General features: G+C 40.4%; 1 protein-coding gene across 2 annotated transcripts in view; it reads left to right on the top strand.

Annotated features, from left to right (window-relative positions):
• The window catches only part of poc1b (POC1 centriolar protein B), a 49631-nt gene that overhangs the window by 22618 nt on the left and 4208 nt on the right, over positions 1 to 22805 (top strand). The window contains exon 11 of one of the 2 annotated variants that reach the window (XM_065956959.1): positions 4660 to 4879. The exons of the other annotated variant lie outside the window; for it this stretch is intronic. Within the exon in view, the coding sequence (XP_065813031.1) occupies positions 4660 to 4773 (114 nt within the window). The 3' untranslated portion in view covers positions 4774 to 4879. Of the gene's footprint in view, positions 1 to 4659; positions 4880 to 22805 lie in introns of those variants that run through there. 2 annotated transcript variants of the gene reach the window in all.

Genomic DNA, 22805 nt, shown 5'->3' with positions numbered 1-22805 from the left:
ATCTATGTAATGAAAACGTATCTGAAAGTTAAAGGGATAAAATATAATGTAAGAAGTTTATAGAAAAAACAACAGTTACATTTGTATAAAACACACACACACACACACACACACACACTTGTGTGGTGAGTATAGAATGAGGGGATGTATTGTTTTATTACCTGATATGATCTTAGATGGCGATTGAAACTCAAAAGTGATTCGCAAATTTTCCTTGTTAGCCCGTATAGTCTGTGTCTGGAAACACTGGGGAAATATGAGGTGCATTTACTGCATCCTTTTAGATTTGTATTCCTCAGAGACGCTAGATGTGTGACTAGCATCATAGTCTAAAACTCAGACTCAGTTTATGAAAGCATTTCTAGCCAACATTAAAAACGTGTAAATTATCTAATGTTCTTCTTGTGCACCATTTATTGTGACTTTGGGGAACCATATACTCTCAAATTCCCTTTACATTGATGTTCACAGAGCATGAATCTGAATCTTTCTTCTCATAAATAATCAGCTGTGCAGGACTTTACCAGAAGTCCTCTGAACTCAACTTGGTAACGATAACAGAATTGGGGGCGCTGGTGGTTCAGTGGTTAGTGCGCGCGTCCCATGTATGGAGGCAGTAGTCTTCCAAGCGGGCGGCCCAGGTTCGAATCCAGCCTGTGGCTCCTTTCCGGCATGTCATTCCCAACTCTCTCTCCCTGATTTCCGACTCTATCCACTGTCCTACCGCTCCATTAAAGGCACAAAAAGCCCCAAAATACATCTTCAAAAAAAAAAAAGAGACCAGAATTGATTTTAGGTTCTATGTAAGAGTTGTTGTTTAATTCAAATAAAAATTCCTGACATTGAAGTCTAAGAAAATATGCCAACATGTCAGATTACATGATGATTTTTGCGTTGTCTTTGTTGCATCAATCTAAAACTTTCTGGATTTCTGGAAGTGCAAGTTCAACAACCTCAAACTAATTTCTTCAGTTACAAATCATCAACATTTAACTTTTAACTAATCCAAACAGTGACTACATCTTTATTTCTTTTAAAGCATATTTGAGGAATAAAATGTATCAATGGAACAAAGTCAGGATCACCGCTTTCTTTTTCAAAGTGTCCACATGCCACCTTTGTGCAGACGCTCCCCTTGTGACCAACTATATATTTGAGCAATTAAGTGAGCCTAATGAAAGGAAGTCACCCATTTATTTCCCACGGTTATTCTTAGAAAGTCCCTTTGCTGCTCTGATGAATCAGTTGCAGCACTTCAAAGGCCTGGGCCTGAACCGACAGCAATTGGCCGTAATAAGATAAATTCAATAAACTAGTGTGACACAGCTGGAGCTATGTGCAGAAGGGCTCATGTGAGCGCGATTAATAAGAGGCCAAGCTAACACGACAAATTCATGTCCATGAATCCACTGAAAAGAAAGACAACAATCCAGTCAGTCTAACTTTCCCCCATGGATGGTGCGTATGTTTTTATAATCCTGCTCAGTTCAGTGGTCTTTCAATTTTTGAATAAAGGCATCAATAGCTGTAGTAAGGGTTCAGAGGAGCCTTCAGATCAAGAAGAAAAGCTCATTCTAAAGATTGTGCAATTGCAACAGACTCGGGTCTTTTTTAGGGGATGAGAATGTCCTTATATGATAGAAAGAAGTTCATCTTGGCAACAAAAAGAGTCTTGGAAGTAAATACTCCTCTCATCCCTTCATCTTTGTTCTTATATCCATAGAAGCGTATGCAATAATGATGCATGACTGAAATGATGATATCTTGTTACTACTTAACTGTCAGCCAAAGTCTTTTACCTTCTTAAATTGCAGTATCTCCGTTTTAAACATAAAAGATGTAAACCTAAAAACGGGGTTATAAAAAGGAACAGAAGTTTATTTAAAATTAGCAAATAGGATGAAAACATTATGCAGGGATAAGGATATGCTATTTAAGGAAGCTCAAGTCGGCATCCTTCCAGTGAAAACATGGTTTCCGCGACATGTAATCATAATGCTGCCGCTCCTACAGCAGACACACCAGTTATTCTTTTTTTCTTTTTCTGTATCTTCATCTTTGTTCTTGTATTCACATCTCCTTCAACCCGCTCTCCTATTGTCTATGGCTTGAGGCAGTAGGAATTTGCTGCCTTTACAGTGGACCACATTTCCTCTGTTCCTAACATACTCGTGGAGCACAATAACCTTGGTGTTTAGAAGTGCCCAGGAGGAAACATTTGACAGTCTGTTGATCCACCTGTTTCAGGACTGTGTGGGCTTGAAGGCTTGGCTTGTTTGATGTTAACCCCTCGCCCTTGTGGAGGTGGTTCAATGTAAATGACAATAAGGCCTCCACTGTTTAAAATGCTTTCCTTGTCTCGAAGATTTTTTTCTGTGGTTCTCAGAAGATTGCCTAAAAGAACCTCTCCTACATCTGGAGAGTTGTCCCTCCTCTGCAAAGTTTTCTTCAAAGCTGTTGAATACATTTCTCCTTCTTTAAAATAACACATGAATACAATATGTCATAGATAACCAGTCTGTAGGGTGACTTCCCCCACCATCATAAACACACCTGGACCTAAGCGCAGCTCAAAATGTTTTTCCAGGTTGTACTCGAGTGCACATCATATCATGTCTTCTTATTGACCTTTTCAGGCTGACTTAACATGAACTTCCTGAGGAACTAGATACAGACCCATACTTAATCACCTGTGTGTAGGCCTGTACTTCCTAATAGTTTGCATGTAGGTGTAGGCAAAAGGTCAGACCAACTGGCTGATTGTTTCCTGTAAAACGAATGAGATTTCTTCTAATGTTTTAATGATGATTGACTCTCAGCTTTTAAGATGTCACTTAACAATGCCTTTAGCTGTTATGCAGTCTTTAAACATTACTTTTGTTTGTAACATTGTCCATCATGAGTCCAATGATAATGATACAATTTATTATGCAGCGCAAATTTAGAAATTGCATTTCCAATTTTCAAAGTGCAAACCAAACTGCAGCTTCCTGTTTTTAAAAAATCAGCCAATGCTGAGCTGCAAAAAGTGCAGTTCTCTGAGTGTCCACTTGAGGCTGGGCCCAAAAGCCAAGGAAACCCCATGAACACCTTAAATTAAAATGCCAATTTTTTACAGCAGTATTAACCATGTTTACAGACTAGTTTAAAGGCAGTTTTAGTCGTTGTAGCTCATTTATTTATTATTAATCATCCATTTTGATGCATCATTTTGCATATTCAGGAACATGACAAGTTGACTGATAGGTGGGCACGCTGTAGTGATTTGCCATTAGGCTTAAGGCCGGCCTTGACGTCAACTCTTTACATGATACTAGATTGGCCAAAAGTTTGGTGAAGATAGCGTTTTCAATGTGGCAACTGCCGTCATTCAGCTTCGAAATAACTCTTCAGAAACTACTGGGTGACATCACTGAGAATACGTCTTTTTCTTATAAAGTCTATGGTGCCAAGACTTAGCATTGCACAAATCCAGGAAGACTGACAGTCACCTCGTCCTTGTAGGCTAATATGAACGATACATTTTGGCAACACAGCATCTAGCGTTACCATGCCTTTTGCTCTGAGCAGAGGAGGAGGGTGAGCTCAGAAGAGTCAAAGGGGTTACCAAAAAAATGTTTCCTGCCAATCTCACTGTGCCTCCTAAAATGCATAGTTAATAGATAATCTAATGTAATATCAACTACCTAGTCCCATTCTGAATAGTGGCAATTGTCTGCTTAGATAAATGGGCTGAACTTAGATTTAATCAGCTTTGGGTACACCATTAAATTAGTAATCTCTTTGTTTTTTGGTAATCTCATAAAGCTCATAGTATACAGGTTTAGCATTGTCCAGACAGGACTTCCTCTCAAACTACAGACAAAGTAATCGGGGGGGAAAAAATGTTAAATGTTTCTAACATCTCAGAAGAGGAGCTTAATATAAACTGAGATCTGCAGCTTAAAGGTTTCCCGGAATTTATTCTAGGTCACATCACTTCTCGTTTGTCACAAAAGCAGAGCCCTTTGCATTATACATTTTAACGTTAGTTTTGAAAAATTGTGCGATCATGCCAAAATGATCAAACTGCTCCTAAAGTTTTGTTCGTCTGCGGGATTCTGTGAATTCTAGCTTACACATGTGCACCCAGTCACTTTACATGATCCTCTTTTTCTCAGAAAATCTATCATAGTCCTAGAAACATACCATTGTTTCATGCGTAGGGTCTTAGCAGCTGAAGTCAGCCTAATTTAGCGCTTCAAACTGTGGTCTAATCTGACATTCAGTGCTGCCACCAGAGAAGAGCTTTTCAAGAGGGTGATGCACAAAATGAGAACAGACAAAATACCAAGAAATGTTGGACATTAATGTGAGCACTGCTGCTGTGTCCATGTAAAACTTAGGATGTGTAACATGTGTGGGAGGGAAAAAGCAATGACCTGAATGATGCAGAGGATTTACAGATTGAATGTCTGAAGAGGCTTAAATACCTGATCTGCAACTGAAGGTGTTGCGTCGTGACTTGCTGCTGCTCTGATGCATGATCATTATATTGACCATCCACACAAAAATGAAAAGCAATTTCTCATTAGAAGGGAGCACAGCACAGTTACATATGGAAATCTGTGGACACACACATGGACAGATAAGCCTGCTTGTTGTTTGTCTCTCTGATAGCGGGCTGAGAAGCAGCTTGATGCTACAGGACCCATGACGATAGACCACAAAGCCCACCTGCGGCTGCTGGGGGCCTGCAGCAGCTCTCTCTGCTCCCTCCTGCCTGTACAGTGAAGGGCAAAGGCACAGCATGACCTCTACTATCCCACTGCTCCAGCTGCCAATCAGTCCAGTAACCCTCCCAGCCTTTTCTCCTCTATTCCCTCCTTTGATGCTGCTGCTGCTTCCTCTATGAAAGGCCTCTCTCGCCCCAATCAGCTGGCCTTTCTTGTCACTCATTTAGCCACCCGTTATCAGTGATACCTGCAGGTTGGCATTTTGGAGGGGGACTGGAGGGTGTTAGGGCTGTCTGTTGATTGCTGTTGACATTTCTGTTTTCAAGCCCAATATTTCATTTTCTGCCATGATAGATATATGAAGATAACATTCACCAAATTGCTGCATCTTTAACTATTACGCTCTCCTCTAGTACTGCTTCTGCTTTGCTGAACTAGAAAAGACTGATAATTAAGTCAGGATTCTTCGTCAACCTTTTACACAGAAGCTATTGGGCAGAATGGCCTACCTAATTTATGCATTTATCAACGTGTTGATTCATAGTGCTTTATAACCAAAACACCAATCGTAAAATTTTAAGTAGTGCAAAGAAAATAAGTACCAAATCGGTACACATGGAGTGAATGATTATGCACTGTTTATGTAAACATAGGCCAAATGTCACTGAATATGCTGCATGCAAGATTTATATTGACAATAAGGGTGCATGATGGCATGTACATTTCAATTAACAGTGTATTAGAAACATGTATAGTAGAATTTATAAAGCAGTGGTTTGCCTAAGTATGCAGAACCAAGTCTTTTATGAAAAATCCTTAACATCATTTCAAATATTAATGAAAGTTTTCAAAAAAAGTTACTTTCCTTTCATTTTTTGACACAATTCTCACTTTCGGGACCCACTGAACATGGCTTCACAACCCACCTTTGGGTCCCTACCCACCAGTTGAGATCCACTGGTATAAAGAAAGTCATATCAATTCCAAAATGTCCTGTGATTAGTTTACTCTCCAGTGATGGAGGCTGTAATGCCTGCCAAGGGAGAGAATTCTTCCACCCTTACATCAAGTTTCACTGGTTACTATAGGGACTTACCATTCATGCGTAAATATTACCACAAGCACATGTCAAACCATGGCATTACATTTAATGTGGACATAAAAGTCCCTTTTGCACCTCCACTCCTGAACTTGTTTGAACACTGAGTTGAAAATGGCAACAGACATGTCCCAAAACAAAAAGCGAGACTTCCCGTTTTGGAGAACATGTCAGGTACAGAGAGTCTCCTGCTGTGTGATGAATCTGTGAAAGGGCAACTCTACACTGTGTCCAGAATATATCATATGTTAAAATAGTGACTTCAGCCTTTGTGTGTGCACTAGCTGATCAATTATATAAAGGATAAAATACTATGTTTCAATAAGTAAGACTAGCTTCAAATTTGCTTTTCATGTCGACATAATGTTGTATGTTCATGCACAGATACAATGACCATATTTGTGATCCTCTTTGTAAAAACCTCAATGCTCTCATTGTAACTGCAAAATAGTGAGTGAGGTCAATGAACCTTGAAATTTTCTTCCTTGCATTAAGCCCCCTGGAGCCTTATTCATTACCACGGATTTAGATTTTTAGGCATCGTGTGCATGTGTGGGTGGGAATGTCCATTAAAATGCGAATAATGTGGGCAAATCTTACTAAGGGGCTTTAAAATGGGCTAATCCCGTGCAAAGCCACAATGACGCTCATTCACTTCTTCGCCGTGAAACGATTCGCCTTCGCTTGAGACTTTGGTGGGAAAGAAACTGAAGAAAAACCCTCAGGTCGGGATATGAGCCGCTGAACTTCGCAGTGAAGCCTCATTTCTTCTCTGCCAAGAAACTTTGCTTGGAAACGTCTAAAGGAAGATGTAAAAATAATGCTACTCGTAAAATAGATTAAATACAAAGTGTTGTTTCTTGTATTTGTCCTTAACTGTAAGCTTAACAACAATTCAACCACTGACTACTTTCTCTTCAACATTATCTAAATTAATTTGATAAAAGTGTATACTTTAAAGGCAGGGTTTATAACTATCTCCAGATACACTTTTGAAGATTTTGGTTTAAATTGTCTTTAGGTCCTGACGGAAATTAACAACTCATGAGCTCTGAAAAAGCAACAAAGAAAATCCCTCATCTGTAGCAGTTGTAATCATGTCAAAACTTTGACACGAGTTACCAATTTAAGGAACCAAACATGCCTCCCTGTCTCCCTGCTCGTTCTCTACCCCATGCTGGGACTGGCCCACACTCCTATGACGGTGTTTATAATGTGAGTCTACTGCTGAATGAGACATGAGACGAGTTAGTTTCTACACAATGTAAGCGATGATCTTCTGGAACAATGGCGCTCGTACATGTAAGTGAGGGGGCGTGGCTTTTGAGGGAGCACAGAGGGGAGGGGTGGGTGCAGACAGGGCACTGAGGGAATGCTACTTTCAAAATCATGCTAGTTTTTTCAAAAATGACCAACCCTGCCTTTAGGTGACAGGAAGCTAATCACAAAACCCTAGAACATAACTTTGAATGTTTTGTAGTGAGTCATAGCACACAGGGTTGGCAACGCTTTCTAAATATGATTTTACTTTGTGATTTATGACTGTTGTCTATCATTGCCAAAGCAACAAACACTGTCCACCCATTTTTATAACTGGGCTGTTTTGTCATTGGTGTCCTACATTGATGATTATCTAACAGTTATTGTAGGGCATACACATTCATACTGGGAATCAGATAATAAACTAGAGCCCATGCCATTTTGAATGTAGCAGAGAGAAAAGTGGAAGTGGAAGAAGGAAGTATAGTAGAAGACAGAGAGGGAAAAAATGAGTGTTGGATGACATAAAAGGAACTAGAGTTGCTGACTGGCTCGTTGGATGTACAAAGAAAATTAGAGCTAATGAAGAAAAGGGAAGTGAAAGTTACAACAAAGGGGAAGAAAAAACATCAACACACCCTCAAGTGTGATGACTCAAATTATTGGGCTTACGTGTATGCCTGAAGTGAGGCTTTGCTCTGTGCATGGGTCACGGCTTGGCAGAAATGTCACTCTTAAATCTTGTCCACATGTGCATCGCTGATTAAATCTACCGCTCACATGTGAACTTGGAGGGTCATGTTTCGTGTCCAAGTCCCCGTGACTGTAAACATCCTCTAGAACTGTCCTTGAGCAAAACACTGATTATTCCAGCAGTACTGTTCTGCTGCTGACCCTGACCTCTGACCTCCCCGAGGAGCAGTTGCAGGAAAAACGAGAACTTCCTCTAGCAAAAGATCATATAGGTCAAAATAGTGCAACAGCTTGTTAGAACTTCAAAACATCACAAAAGTGTTTTATAAGTGTGCTGTAGTTTATGTGTTTTTAATGCATTGTTTGCACTAGAAGGCCCTTAATGGTGGTTTCCTTTTGTTTACTAGAACACGTTTAATTGATGGAATGATTTGTTTGAGTTTTTCTTCACAGGGAATCTGTGTCTTTTCTCCCACTTACAATCCATTTCCTAACACTTTTAAGGTGTCTAGAATCTTAACTGGGCGGCTGTGGCTCAGTGGTAGAGCCAGTCGTCTGTCAACCGGAAGGTCGGATCCCCAGCTCCTGTTGCAACATTTCCATTGTGTCCAATGTGTGAGATTCTGTCTCAACTTGTCCTTGAGGACAGAGTGAACATAGCCTGGTCTTGGTATTTATAACACGGATACAGAGAAATGACAAGAACAGAACTGTGCTCTTTAATGCATTTGATTGACAGCTGTGTAGAGCACTTTTCATACTCCTGAAATGACTGTTTTATTCCATGTATTGAATACAACAATTGTCATCAGATGTGCTGCTTAAATCTACTTTTTTGTCTTGTTTAACTTATTTGTGATGGTGCACGCACTAGTATTATTTTTAGCGTACAAACCCAGACTGTGAAATTGTTCTTCTGTGTTATTCAGACACAACATGCCGTGTGCACTCATTATCTGGATGCTGGCTGTAGTCTTCATTTAGCCTTCATATGAAAACTCTCTGAACCCTTGGCTCATCAGTATTTTAAGGGCTATTGTTTGCTTGATTTTGTACGTCTGTGGGTCCTCATACAGAGGGATAATAATTTGGGGTAAAGGAGGTCTGTTTCTACGTTTACATGTAATGAGATTCCAGACTGCCAGAGGCAAAATAGGATGCCTGACGCTGAAATAAAAACATATTTCAGGCAGAGTCAATTTGTCTTTGTTGGGCAACAGTCCAATTTACAGTAACAGGTGAGGGGAAGTTGGAAATAAAAAAACATGGTTGAAGTTAAACACATTAAACGGTGGCTCTGTATCTCCTGGCAAACACAATTAACAGCATCAGGACAACGGGCAGACTCGTGTGTGGGTGTATTTGCATGGGTGGGATCAAGTGTGAGTGTGTAAACTGACGTGCCAGGTGTGGCTGTGTGTTAGAGTCGACGACGTGTGCATCCATTTTGGTAAAAGTACACCTTCAGTTTTGGAAAAGTATATTTGCTTTGTGGGTGTTTGTAGAATGAACGTCTACAGTCTTACCAAGGTGTTATTGCCACCGTAATCTTACTCTTGGCATATGGCATGCTCGTCTGTCTTTCTGACTCTCCTAGACAAATTTCACTAGCTAGCTACCCCCACCACCACCACACCCACCATCACATTTAAGCCTTTCAGAGCCCCCGACTGATCCTTGACTGCCTTGTTACGCTCGTGTCTATAAATGTAATTCCACATAAAACCCCCACCATGCTAGGTATAGACATTTCTCTGCCTTTTGGTTGCATAATTTCGGTGAGTCGAGGTTGTGTTTGTTTTGTCCTCTCAGCTTGGTGTGAAGAAAGTCGTGACAAGAATTGAGCGATGTTTCAAAATGAATCAACAGCAAGCTTTATGTCAGGTGATGTTTACTGTCATTTTGAAATTTGCAGAAGTTACATAATTTCAGCATAATACATGTTCAGAGGTAGACAGAACATTGTTATGTAAATTATTCTTTATAATTTCAAGGGGAAAAAAGTGATATCACTGCTCTATTTATGTCCCACTTAGCGGTTTCATTTTCATAAGTTATACTAAGTGATTCATGAGCTTTTAAAAATAGTGATATAAAAGTTTTAAAGTTAAATGTGAGATTACAAGATGTGGATGCCCCCTTAAAGATGAATTGAATCACAAGTGGAAGTCTCAAAATTACCTTTTATTGTTCACCTTGCTCACTTTTCTTTTGTCTAGGGAATCAAATGATTTAAAGAGTTCTCCTGTAACTGGCATGGGACGTCATTTTATTTGTATTTACATAAATGACTTATAAAATACAACCTCTAAATCTTTTTTGATTTTTTTCAAATTGGGAAGATTCAAAGTAAACAAACAAAAAACAGACTAAATTTAAATGAACAGGTGCAACATTTGCAGAGTGGCAAAACATAAAAATTGAAATATACTGTATATAAAGTTGGCACCAGGGGCTGAGCTACACTTTGTTGACTGGGCTGGTGGGGGGGGCATGAAGTTTTATTTGGAGACAAGAATGAGAGGCCTTATTTACCCTCTCTATCTGGCTAAACAAGAAGATCTAAAATACCAATTGGTGGAATAACAAGAGGAAAGTGCTTCATTAAAATACAATTTGACACTTAGTTATGCACTTGCACTCAGCTGCCTCTACTGTATCTTTGTTTAGGGGGCGGTAGCCAACGCTGAACACCTTCTGGTTTTAAGCATGGTTTGTACACAAGTATCAAGATAGCACAAAGATAGCATGGAACCAGCAGTACTGGCGCAGCCCTACTTGTGTGTGAAATTGTCACATCGCTTGTCGTAGATTTTCTTCACGGCCTGAATAATGATTTGTGTCTGTGCTCTTAATTGGAGCAAGCAAGAATAGTGTTTGTGTACCTGCTCAAAGTCAAATGACATATGGACTAATCTCTTACTTTTGTCATTACATTTTAAAGACACCCTTTAACAGAGTAAACAACACAACAGAAAATAACATTTGCCACCCATCACACTTCTCAACCTTTTGTCCTTTTCCAAGTCAGTCAAGTTAATTAAAACTTCAAAATGATTTTATTTTGATAAAGAGTGGCAAACCAGCCTACAAAGCTAAGGCATGATCCTTTTCCTCTGTCAATATAGAGTGGAAAATATAGTGGAGCGGAAAATATATAGAACAGAAGCTGTGGAAAATAATCAATTACCCGCCACGAGGGAGGGCTGGGACATAACCTTCTCAGAGGCAGCCAAATTTAATTTCCTGCCCCTTGTTGGTCTGGTAATGCCATGTTAATAGCTTCCTGCTCTCATGTATTATAGCCACACTGCCACACATGCTTTCTTATTTCCGCCACAGCCTGCCTGAAGAATGACCTTTGCACTGAAAAGTACACACAAACAAAAAAACACACATACTATATGACTTTTTAGCAATTATTGAGATCATGCTGAATTGAAAATTAAAAAAAAATATGCTGAAGTTGATTGTAAATTGTTAAAAATTGTCTTTCTGTTGTGTGTTTGCAGAATTAAAAGGCACATCAAATATACTTGGCATTAATGTGTCCCTCTATTTGTTGTCACCTCCAAGAATGTGGCACATACACCGCTGTTAAACAGTAAATTTTAACTCTGGAAATTAAGTATTTCAATTATCAAAGCTATGGTATGAAAACATCCAGTCTTTGTCATCATCATCATTTTGGGGTGGCTGTGGCTCAGTTGGTAGAGTCAGTCGTCTCTCAACCGGAATTCATCCTCTTCAAACAACGCGATTTAAATTTGGAAACCAAACGGCGACATCCAGTGTTGAAAAGGGAAGTGAATGCTGCAGTCCAAAAACACCCAGTTCGTTTTGGGTGTTCACTTGAGGCTGGCTGCAAAAGCCAAGAGATCCTCATTAGAGACTGTTCATTTTTAACAGCAGAAATAAACAAGAATAGCACATGTCAACATGTTGTAGCGGCCCGCCTCAGCTCTACCTCTTAGTCAAGAGTTCGGTTGAGATAGCATTTCCAATAAGGCGGCCTCTCTCAGAATCCAATGGTTGACGTCAATGAGACCATGTTCGTGTTTATACAGTCTATGGCCATGTCAAATTGCCTTTCTTTTCTTAAAAACAGGATCAGTGTTTGAGGTCAATGACACATTTACTTCCATTTAAATCAGGGGATTTGGCATTACCAACTGCAAACTATACAGCGCATATCTTGGTGCTCGAATGTTGGTGACAAGATACAAACCAAAATGGTGAGACCAGCTTTATGCAATATTGGTTTAACATTTCACATTCTACCTTACTCGATGAGTCAACTGCTTTTACATCTTAATCAAAATCGATGGCAAGAACAATGGAATTAAGGCTGTGAAAAGGGAATGGCCCTTTAGCCCAAAACGCAGAATAACAGTGAAATCTGTGCTCGATGTCACTGCTGCTTCTTATCGTACTTGTGCGTACTGGTAAACGTTTCAGTGTGCTGTATATGTTTATGGAAATGTGTTTGTGCATGTGCGTCTTTGGGCACGACTCCTTGTCCTTCTATCTATAAATACATGTTTTTCAGCGGCATCGCTAAAATGAAAGTAACACTGCTTTTCATGGGAGCTGCAGGAAGCTTAACCTCTGTGTCCCATGACAATGACTCATCTTTGGCATTATGTGTTATTATATAAGCGAGTGGAGTGTCCTCTTAAAACTGAGCGCAGGGACAACAGGTCATAGACAGACACTTTTTTTTTTTAATGAAGGAGAGGGAGATGGACATTTGCATTAACAGCTGGCTGACTTAATAACTGTGATTATAGATTCACTGAAGTACCTGCACATATGGTTTGTCAGTTTGAATCTTATTCAAATTGCAATATGTAGTGCATCAAATTATTATTATGAAATTATATTATATTATTTATTCATGCCATGTCTTTGACTCTCATGAGTTTGTTTTTGTTGTTTTACCTCAACATTCACCTTAAATCAACTTTAACAGATTTAATATCCATATTAGGACATTTGCAGCCATTTGTGCGCTCTTAACCAATCCCTCTATTTTTAGATCATGTTGGACTTATCAAAGGTTTGTATTGCATTCACCATTAACATAAGTTTTTTTTTTTTTTTGAGCCAGACAACTGCTGATAATGAGGGCTTTTCAAAAGGCTGTGGTCCTCATCACGACTCCAGCGTGACTCATTTTCTTAAAATGCAGTTAATTCATTGAAGGGGTCTTCAGACAAAAAGTAGCAAACATAAAGAGGATGGTCTTCTTGCAGACTCAAAACAAAACCAGTTCATGGCAAACAAAGCCTGTTTCCAAGCCAACGCTGCGAGTGCTTGATCATAATTAATGAACACTGAGCAACCCTTTTTGGAGGATGCTTTCAACGACGGCCCTCCATTGTAAACAGTGCGTTCATGTTTAGCATGAGTGGGAACCTGTAACCCTATCAGTGTAAGTGCTGTGTTCTATCCATTAAGCAGCAACAAAAAACTATAAACCATTATGTGTTATATAACTGCTGCTTCATGAACTTCAACTGAGGGAAATGTATTTATATTTTCCAACCATGTTTTTCATGAAATATACCTAACACTCTTGAACATTTGGAGGATATACAGTGAAATACAACCTGAATCTTCCTTCCTTTTTAAACACCTTATCAGATCTATTTTACATTTACGTCCTAACAAAAACACTTTGACTGGTCAGACTGATTTTATTTGGCCAGTAGTTCTATTTTCCTCTGATCTAGCATCCTCTGATTTAGTTCTCCTGTTCTTACAGGAGTGAAAACACTGATCAGATAAACGATGTACCTGTTTCTCTCAGTGAGCTAAACAGTGCCAGGTCGTGCGTTATCATCAATTAAGCAGTGAGTTCATTATGTTACTCTTCTTTTCTCTAGTCCCTCAATTAAACAACTTTTATACGCAAGGTGATGAGCCGGCCGGCCGGCCCGGCGATGTAAACAAAGTGAAGCTACGGCTCGGAAGGCTCGGAAAGCGTCACAGACAGCGGGACTCGAGTTATTTTCAGAGGATATATTTGATTTAAACAAATCAAACAAAGAGGATACTGAAAATGATTGGAATCTAATTTAATGATCTGGTATGTTTTAAAAAAGACTTGTTGTAATAGCATTGTGCAGGACATGCATTTTCACAACCGAACAATTACATCATTATTTTGACCATATCAATTCAGTCATTTTCTGCCCTTTTACCAGGGAAGGGTTGCATTGGCAGCAGGCCAAGCTAGTTAGGTCAGACATCCCTCTTTCCAGCCATGTTATCCATGATTACATATTTTATCTGGCTTTGAAACACACACCTGTGGATCCCTCATGATGAGCTGAAAAGGACAAACTTGCTTAGCCCTGATGACACTGTGACCTGGTCTTAGCTAAGTAGGGTTGGATGGATGGATGGATGGATGGAAATAGAAGTAACCAACTATTATAAAATGAAACACTTGTCTCCGTTTGCCAGGATTGTGTTTTCTTCCCTCTCCAGGTGTCAGTTTTCACACATTTTCATACTAAACTTCCTGCTTGGATTGGAAATGAATTCACACCTTGAACCTTGAGGTGTCGATTGTGTGCACAGTAACTTATCGAATATAAACGCTGACACTGTGAGACAACATGAGCCCTTTGTCACACAAAAATCTAAGTGAGAAGCATTTGTTATGAATGAACGCCTTTGGTGCTCATAGAATTTGTGTTCTTGAAGGAATTATTGTTTTGTGTTGCTTACTGGCATGTAGCCTTGTAATGTGTGAGAAATGGACAAGTGTTGTTCTGACGTGTGTGTGTGTGTATGTTTTTATGTGTGTCAGTTTATTAGTTCCACAGTTAGTATGATTACAAGACAAGTTACTTTAAGTGCCTCTGTGTGCATGTGTGTGTTTATGTTTGTTCTTTTTGTCCTTATCGATGGTATGTGTATAATGAAGACCAAGTGTACATTTCAGTGGCCTATCATGTTATCTGAGAGCTAATTTACAGCACCATTGTTATTTTCATTACTGTTTAAAATTAATTGTAATTACTTGTGTTTTTTGTTTTTGTTTTTTTTGTTCATGGGCGTACACCAGTGTTTTCATTTCTGGCTCACCTGGCATTAAACCATGCAGGTTGTTGCTGCTCTTTCACCCCTTGCCGAAGTTGTGTGTGTGTGTGTGTGTGTGTGTGTGTGTGTGTGTGTGTGTGTGTGTGTGTGTGTGTGTGTGTGTGTGTGTGTGTGTGTGTGTGTGTGTGTGTGTGTGTGTGTGTGTGTGTGTGTGTGTGTGTGTGTGTGTGTGTGTGTGTGTGTGTGTGTGTGTGTGTGTGTGTGTGTGTGTGTGTGTGTGTGTGTGTGTGTGTGAGATGCGGTCAGAAAACACACTGTATCTATTGGCAATCCAGCGGCAGGCAGGATATTTTCGTCTCAGTGTGTGGGCGGCTGCTGTGTGGATGTCAGAGACAGACAGATAGGAGAGAGAGAGAGAAAGGCAAAGTGAGAAATAAAGAGGATGTATCCACTTCCTCAAAGCCACATGAACCTCTTCTCTGTTTCCAACTCGTCTTTTAGCTCAGGCGTTATAAAAAAAATATCAACCTAACTTCATCACTGTTACATCAGATCAGTGGTTCCAGTTGAATGATGGTTACATGACTTGTGTTTATGTGTTTGTTTTCATGTGACAGTTTGATTACCTGTTCTTCTAGTCGGGTGTGTCCGTGTGTATTTTCATGTGGGCAAGGACATCCGTGTGTGTGTGTGTGTGTGTGTGTGTGTGTGTGTGTGTGTGTGTGTGTGTGTGTGTGTGTGTGTGTGTGTGTGTGTGTGTGTGTGTGTGTGTGTGTGTGTGTGTGTGTGTGTGTGTGTGTGTGTGTGTGTGTGTGTGTGTGTGTGTGTGTGTGTGTGTGTGTGTGTGTGTGTGTGTGTGTGTGTGTGTGTGTGTGTGCGCTACGCTGTGATAGTGTGGGTGCGGGTAGAGCACCTGGGTATGGGTGTGTGACAGACAGGAATGAAAAAAGAATCCTCTGATGTGTTGTCTTGGCAATACCGACAGGAAACAACCTTCACACACACTTCAGATCTCTCGCCAGTTCTAACTTCCACCTGACTGAGGTCTAAGGGCAGGTGCGCAGGGGAGGGGAGGAGGAGGATGTTGGGTGTGTTTTGGTCATTACCAGAATGGAGGGGGGGGGGGTTCCTTTTATATTTAGCAGTGAGTCTATACAGAGTGTGCTGATACTGCTTCCTGTTTCCTGTTGCTGCTCTTACAGCAAATACTTTACTTCTGCTCCTTGTGTTGAAATCCCAAATATAACTACTGCATGTGAAACTGTTGCTGCTACTTTTACTTTGTTTGTAAATCTTTTTTTTTTTTTTTGTCATTTTTACGCAGTTCCTCAGAGGACTATTTTATCTTCCAAAGACGACATGCAGAGTTACTGCTGTTTGTTTACATTGCACTGAAGCCAAACTGTTACCGCTACGCCACTGATTATAAGTGACACGTTGTAAATGACACGTTTAAATCTTTACTAACTCGATATTTCATCATGTACCTTGCCACTGCCACTCACTTATTAAGTATTACCTTCACTTTGGTGTCCAGTGCCTTTTGGTGATCTGATCTCACAGATGCTCTATCACGTTTAATGTGTTTGAAACTTAAGCCACAACTTTTTTGGAAGGCAGGTTCTGGACTGGAGGTCTCTGTCTTCAGGCCTCTGTTTGGCACTGTTACAGCACCATTCATATGAATGAGGGTACTGCAAATGTCATACAGGGCAAGTAAGGGTCCCAACATTTGCCTTGCCATGCAGCTGCTGCGGCTTCTGCAACTTACACCACAACTTGACTGCAATTTGCTTGTAATTACATGCAGCTTTTGTTGCCTGAAGGGGTCACTTTAGTTTTGGTTCCACATCTGTAAAGCAGTTTGTAGTGCTGACTTTTTGAACTTCTCTGGGTAAGGAGCTGGAACAGGAGGAGGTGGAGGTGTATCTTGTACAAATAATAGAGCTCTACTACACATACTGGGCTTGCACTTTGACTGCTTTTACAAATTCAGTAGTCACTAGCAAAAAAAAAAAACATTCTAGGGTCTTGCATTTAACTGGCAGAGGTCAACTTGCTGAGGTTATAAAGCACTGATTTGGTTTCTGATGAGCTTTTATAAACATTCAACTAAGTCAAACTGACCAACATGGTCAGCAGTTCCCTGCTCACAGGTACCAGAAACACACAGCACCGTGCATCTTTTTTTTACTGCCATGTGACTTAGAATTACAAAAATAAGTTCCCTAACTGCTGTTCTTAATCAAGTAGAGATCAAGGATTCTTCTGTGTGACTTCAGGATTTTAAATTAAGGTGTGTGGTAGTAATTGAGAGATTAACTCTTTCTGTGTGTGTGTGTGTGTGTGTGTGTGTGTGTGTGTGTGTGTGTGTGTGTGTGTGTGTGTGTGTGTGTGTGTGTGTGTGTGTGTGTGTGTGTGTGTGTGTGTGTGTGTGTGTGTGTGTGTGTGTGTGTGTGTGTGTGTGTGTGTGTGTGTGTGTGTGTGTGTGTGTGTGTGTGTGTGTGTGGATACAGCTTAGTGTGCATGTGTCAAAGAGGTTTCCATCTGCTTTGTGTGTTGGTCGTCAAAAATAGTGAAAGTAGGGTGGAAGGTCAGGGCCAGCTAATAGCGCCTTTGAATTTTAACAAGGATTTCCTCCCTCCGTGGAGACTGCTTTATTAACCGAATTACATGGCATCCTGTGACCAGGAAACCGCGCCCCCCCTTACCATCACAAGACCAATTTCAGTGTGCCACAGCAACCATTTAATTCAGGAAATGAGCCGAGGCTACGGTCTGTTTTCAAACTTGGGTTTTACAAAAGCGTCAAGGAAAGCTGCTGATAATTCTTGTCCAAATATATTCTAATTTGACCCTGCCAAAACAATCCTTAAAAGATGTCTGTATTTTTCTGTGCATGATAAAGAGCTTGGATGATTGTAAATGTCACATTTTGTATTTTTAAAAAGTGTTTCCATTACATGTATGAAGTTACATAACAGTTTGAATATTTACAAAATGACTCATCCTCAATTCCAAACCATGAGGCAGCCATCACCTGATTTGAGACACAAAGCACTTTTATCACCAACAAACACTTTATATCTTGAATCTTATTAGAAGTCTCACATAAACAAGTAGATTAATGTCATGCCATTTCATCATGACATACTTGATAAGGGCTCAAAAGCAAGTAAAGCACACACACACACACACACACACACACACACACACACACACACACACACACACACACACAGCTTTATTAACCATTATTAACGCATTCTGATTTGGTGATTGTTTGAAGCCTTCAAGCTACTCTGCTGAAAAAACTTAAATGTTCCTAATAAAGCATTATTTTTGAATCTTTCTAAATCTTTCAAAATGTTTGCTGTTCACTCTACTTGTTTACATCCGGGTAGTAGAGCGTGGAGAGCGTTCTGTATTTACACAAGGAACATTTGCGCAAAATACAAAATACAAAATAGAACAATATTAATACAAGCAGAAGGAACTGGACTTACATCCAGTGACCAAATCACCAAACTACAGAAGGTTGTTACGTAACACGTGATAAATCTCTCATTGTTGTCACCTATAACCACCAGCTGATACCTGCATGACACAGACACAGTGAGATGAAACAGAGATAAGTCGCGTTTCCATGGATCACGTGCGGCTTTTGCGGGTCTGATACTAATGGAGCATCTGTTGGTTCTCACATAGAGACGCAGAGGACTTTAACCTATATGTTGTCATCACGTATTTTTTTCTAAAACGGTATAGGTGGAGTGAACGTGTCGTTAGGGCAGCCACCTTCACTATAAGGCGCTGTGTCAGATACAGCCAGTTTATGACTACAACCCCAGCTACTGGCGGTTGGCTGTGTTGCAGTTTGAGCATAACATTTGACCAGCATCAGCAGCTAACATGAAGAAATATTGATAATCAATTTAACCATCGTGTTATTAAGGGGCCGACTAGCGAGGGTGATGATATTTAACAGGTTTAGTCGACTAAACGCACACATCCCTCCCTAGTCTGATTACCAAAGGCTTTGTCAAATGTTTGTTTTTGTACAAATATCCAATATACCGTGTGATGTACATCATGGAGTGGCTTTTAATGAAACCAAATCTCTACCTTAACTCCTTGCTTAACACAGAACTCAAACTCAGAGCTCGGCATCATGAGGGGCAGGCAGTTTGAATATTAAACATCACGAGGCAGAAGAGCCCATCTGTGTCTCCTCCAGCACAGACAGGATGCTCCGACCAACGTGACAGACCACCTTATGAGCCGTGTTCAACCTTCTGATTCAGATTTACAATTTAGATTTCAGCTATTTTGTGTCACCCAAAAAGTAAGCCTGACCTACAGCAAGAAGCATGCAGCATCAGAGTCACTTCTGCTGATATATCAAAATGTTGAAGATATATTTGTGCTCTCTGTCATCTGCTCATGCCTGCTTTTGGTTAATAATATGACTGACGATCTTTAGGTTTTAAAGCTTCTGTCGTCTGTAATGTACTGTCGATAATCCACAGTTTGGAGATTGTTTTGTTTTTTTAAAAGATGCAGTATCAAACGGCAACCTTACTTTTCACTGTTAACTATAGGAACAATTAATGTAAAAAGTCTGACTGACACGGAGGATTTTCAGTAATAAACATCAGGTCGTTTTTTAAAAGATGAGGATGGAAGTCAGGTAGAGCAGAGGAGGTGGAGAGGAAAGGCTCGACATCAGAGAGGCCCTTCAATTAAGATCAAACAGCTTCTTTATGTGAGGGTCACAGTGGGCGAGCTGTCCTGCCAAGTGAGAGAGAGGAAGCTAATTCTGGAGCTGATGCTAATCATGTTTTTTTGATCAGACATCTGTGATTTGATGTAGAAATAGAAGGATGGACTCCTTTTTGATCGGTTTTCGCCGCGGGATCCTTTTGGTCGTAAACATCACAGCTACTGTTGACATTTTGAAGAGAGCCGCTCTTCTCATGACATCGCCGTGTTAGGTAAACCGTCTGCGAGTCACACGAGTCAAGTCCTCACCCATCTCTCGGTTTAGCCTGTTATTATTAGTCTGCTATTAGAACAACAGCAACACTTAAGCCAGTTCTGTGTATGGAAAAAAAAAACATACCCGAGTGTTACTTTCAAGCAATAAAACTCAAAACTCCCGTTTAAAAAAAAAAAAAAAAAAAAGTAGCATTTAGGTAACATTTGAATACAAAGACAAATGCTGCGTCAGTACTACTTCATGTACTCTAATAACACCACATTTTCTTTTTTTTGAAGATTTATTTTCAGGCTTTTTGTGTCTTTATTGGAGAGATAGGAAATAAAAAGATCTGTTGCGAACATCTTGAAGACAGATAACACAAAACACCTTCAGGGGTTGTTTTTTTTGGAGTCCCCGCTGCAAGAGGTCAGAGTTGTATTATAAGATCTCTACAAATGTACAACTAAAGATGTGGTTTCAAGATCCCTGTCCTATCACTTCATTTTAACAGCGTAGAAGACGTAAATACCTCAGTGAGTTTTACATTTTTGCCAATTCCACTTTTATCATTTGTGGCGTTGAATTGTAATTTCTTCTTGGATAAAGCTGGAAATCAAACAGAGAGAGAGAGTTTGGAATGACATGTGGGAAAGGAGCCCTAGGCCGGATTTGCACCCGGGCCGCCCGCTTGAAGGACTACAGCCTCCATACATGGGGCGCACGCACTAACCACTTCGCCACCAGCACCTCAACACCACATTTTCTATCCAGCGAATAATGTGGAAATGTGTCTTCATGTCATACATTAAGCATTTTATTTTAAACTGAATGTATTGTAGTCGAGCTAAACTGCACAGAGCCTCTGTATCTCAAAGAATATACATCAGCCCTTCATTCCCAACGCCACGTCCACAACATGCACATTGTGTCCTCACGACCATCAGTGGGGGCACTGTCACGTCACTCCCACGGCCCCCTTATGATCACAGCGGATACTTTCTGCTCTGCTGTGCTCTGCCACCCGAGCCTCACCACCCACTCCTCTCCCATCGCACATGAACCCCCTGGCTGGCACAACGCCATCTCCGCATTCCCGTCACTACTGACCGCAACCACTGCGAGCCGTGACCCCTGACATTCCACAGTGAAAAACAGAGATTACATGATGTCTTCTGTTTTTAACAGTACAATCTTAACTCCATGTGAGTTTGTAATATAGTTCATCTCCTGGTAAAGTTGTTTCTGCACAAATATGTTCTCTGCGGCTTCTGTCAGGTTTGCCGTCGGTAATTAGGCTTCAGTGAGTTCATTCAATTTACAGATTGCCTACATTCTTCTATCTTGACTTTTGGTTACATGTTCTTGCCAAAACATTTTATTTTCCAGTAAGCACTCGACCATAAAGCACATTATCCACTATCTTTTTCAAAAGACTGATGTTACGTTTACCTCTCTTTTTTTTTGCTGATCGATTTTAGTCCTCTAGAGTCTTTGGTGTGAGCTTTGTCATTCAGTGTCTGATTTATCCTATATAGCGCTGACTATAAAGTGCTCATGATGGATAGGCCGGGTCTTTGTAATATAACAATAAGTAAGGTCTTTTACCTGCTCTTTTGTAATGTTAAAAGACAAAGAGTAAGGTCTTTTACCTGCTTTCTGTAAAGTGTCTCGAGATAACACTTGTTATGAGTTGACGCTATACAAAATAAATTGAATTGAATTGAATTGAATATAAAGACTGTAGAATATTACAATTGGCCAATCAGAAACTTTCAAGACTTTACTGACTTTAAATCTCAGAGTTTGTGTGTTTATAGGTTTCACTTAGCTCGTATGTTTGCATTCAACACTCAGGCCAGCGGGGAAATCCTGCCTGTTAATGTTTGATTGCCCCCAAACTTCCTGGCGGGGAGGGGGGGGGGGTCTGCCTCGGTTGTGTGTAAAATGAGCTGAGCAGATGTTGGCCAGATGTTGCCAAGGAGGAGTGATGTGAGGGGATAAAGAGAGAAGAAAATAAAGACTAGAGAGCAACAAGACTAGATAGCAAGTAAGACTTGCCAGCCACACACTGACAGCTTTGTTCACCTCTACTCAGAAATTAAGCATAACCCTCCCCCCCCCCCCCTCCCTCCCTCCTTCCTTTCTTTACACACACACACACACACACACACACACACACACACACACACACACACACACACACACACTCGTGTTCTCTTCCTCTCCTCCTCCCTCCATCCCTCCTTCCTCTCCTGCCTCCCTCCGCGCTCTCTTTGAAGTGTGGACAGTGTGCAGGAAGCAAGTCGGAATCGATTGCTCCATGCATTAGGCCAAGAATGTGTGACACCCTCCTCCTCTTCTCCCTCCTCTTCCTTCCTCCTCCATCCTCCTGACACATCTCTCATTTTTTTCACCTTCTTTTCCCCATACACCACCTGCCGCCCTAAACCTTTATACAAAACATGACTATTATTTTGGGATATATCCCAACATTTCTTCACTTCAGTCTCGACACTGATGTAGTCCAGCTGTTTAAAGAGTCTCTGCTAATGTGTGTAAATGTTCAACTAAAAACTAATGCTGATGTCTTAGGTAGGTCGGAAATGATTACTTACTTGATTTATTTGAAATGAAATTATAACTGTACACTTTAAATAATTTTGTTACTGATCAAGTAATACCACCAGTCTCCAGGTCCACATACATGTGAGCATTGTGGATTTTCTCTGTTTTACTTCATTATGTGTTGAGTGCTTTTTCTTATTTAGACTCAAGGACACAGACACGGGGATAGGGCTGGGAAATTAATCCAATTTCAATTTTGTCTTCCCACGATCATAAAAACAAGATCATCAAGGTGCAAGTGGATGTGTGAAACAATATAAATATGAGGTCACGCTAAGTTGTCCCTGTCTGGAAAAAATGATGAATGATTTCAACTTGTCCCTGGTTAAGCTGAACAGCATGTTCCCTCACTTTGTTCAGTCTCCATCGCCACAAGTCT

This window comes from Labrus bergylta, chromosome 7 (genome assembly GCF_963930695.1).
Source record: "Labrus bergylta chromosome 7, fLabBer1.1, whole genome shotgun sequence".
Classification (NCBI taxonomy): domain Eukaryota; kingdom Metazoa; phylum Chordata; class Actinopteri; order Labriformes; family Labridae; genus Labrus; species Labrus bergylta.
Note: the sequence above shows the minus strand (reverse complement) of the source record. Positions and strands in the feature narration are given on the sequence as shown.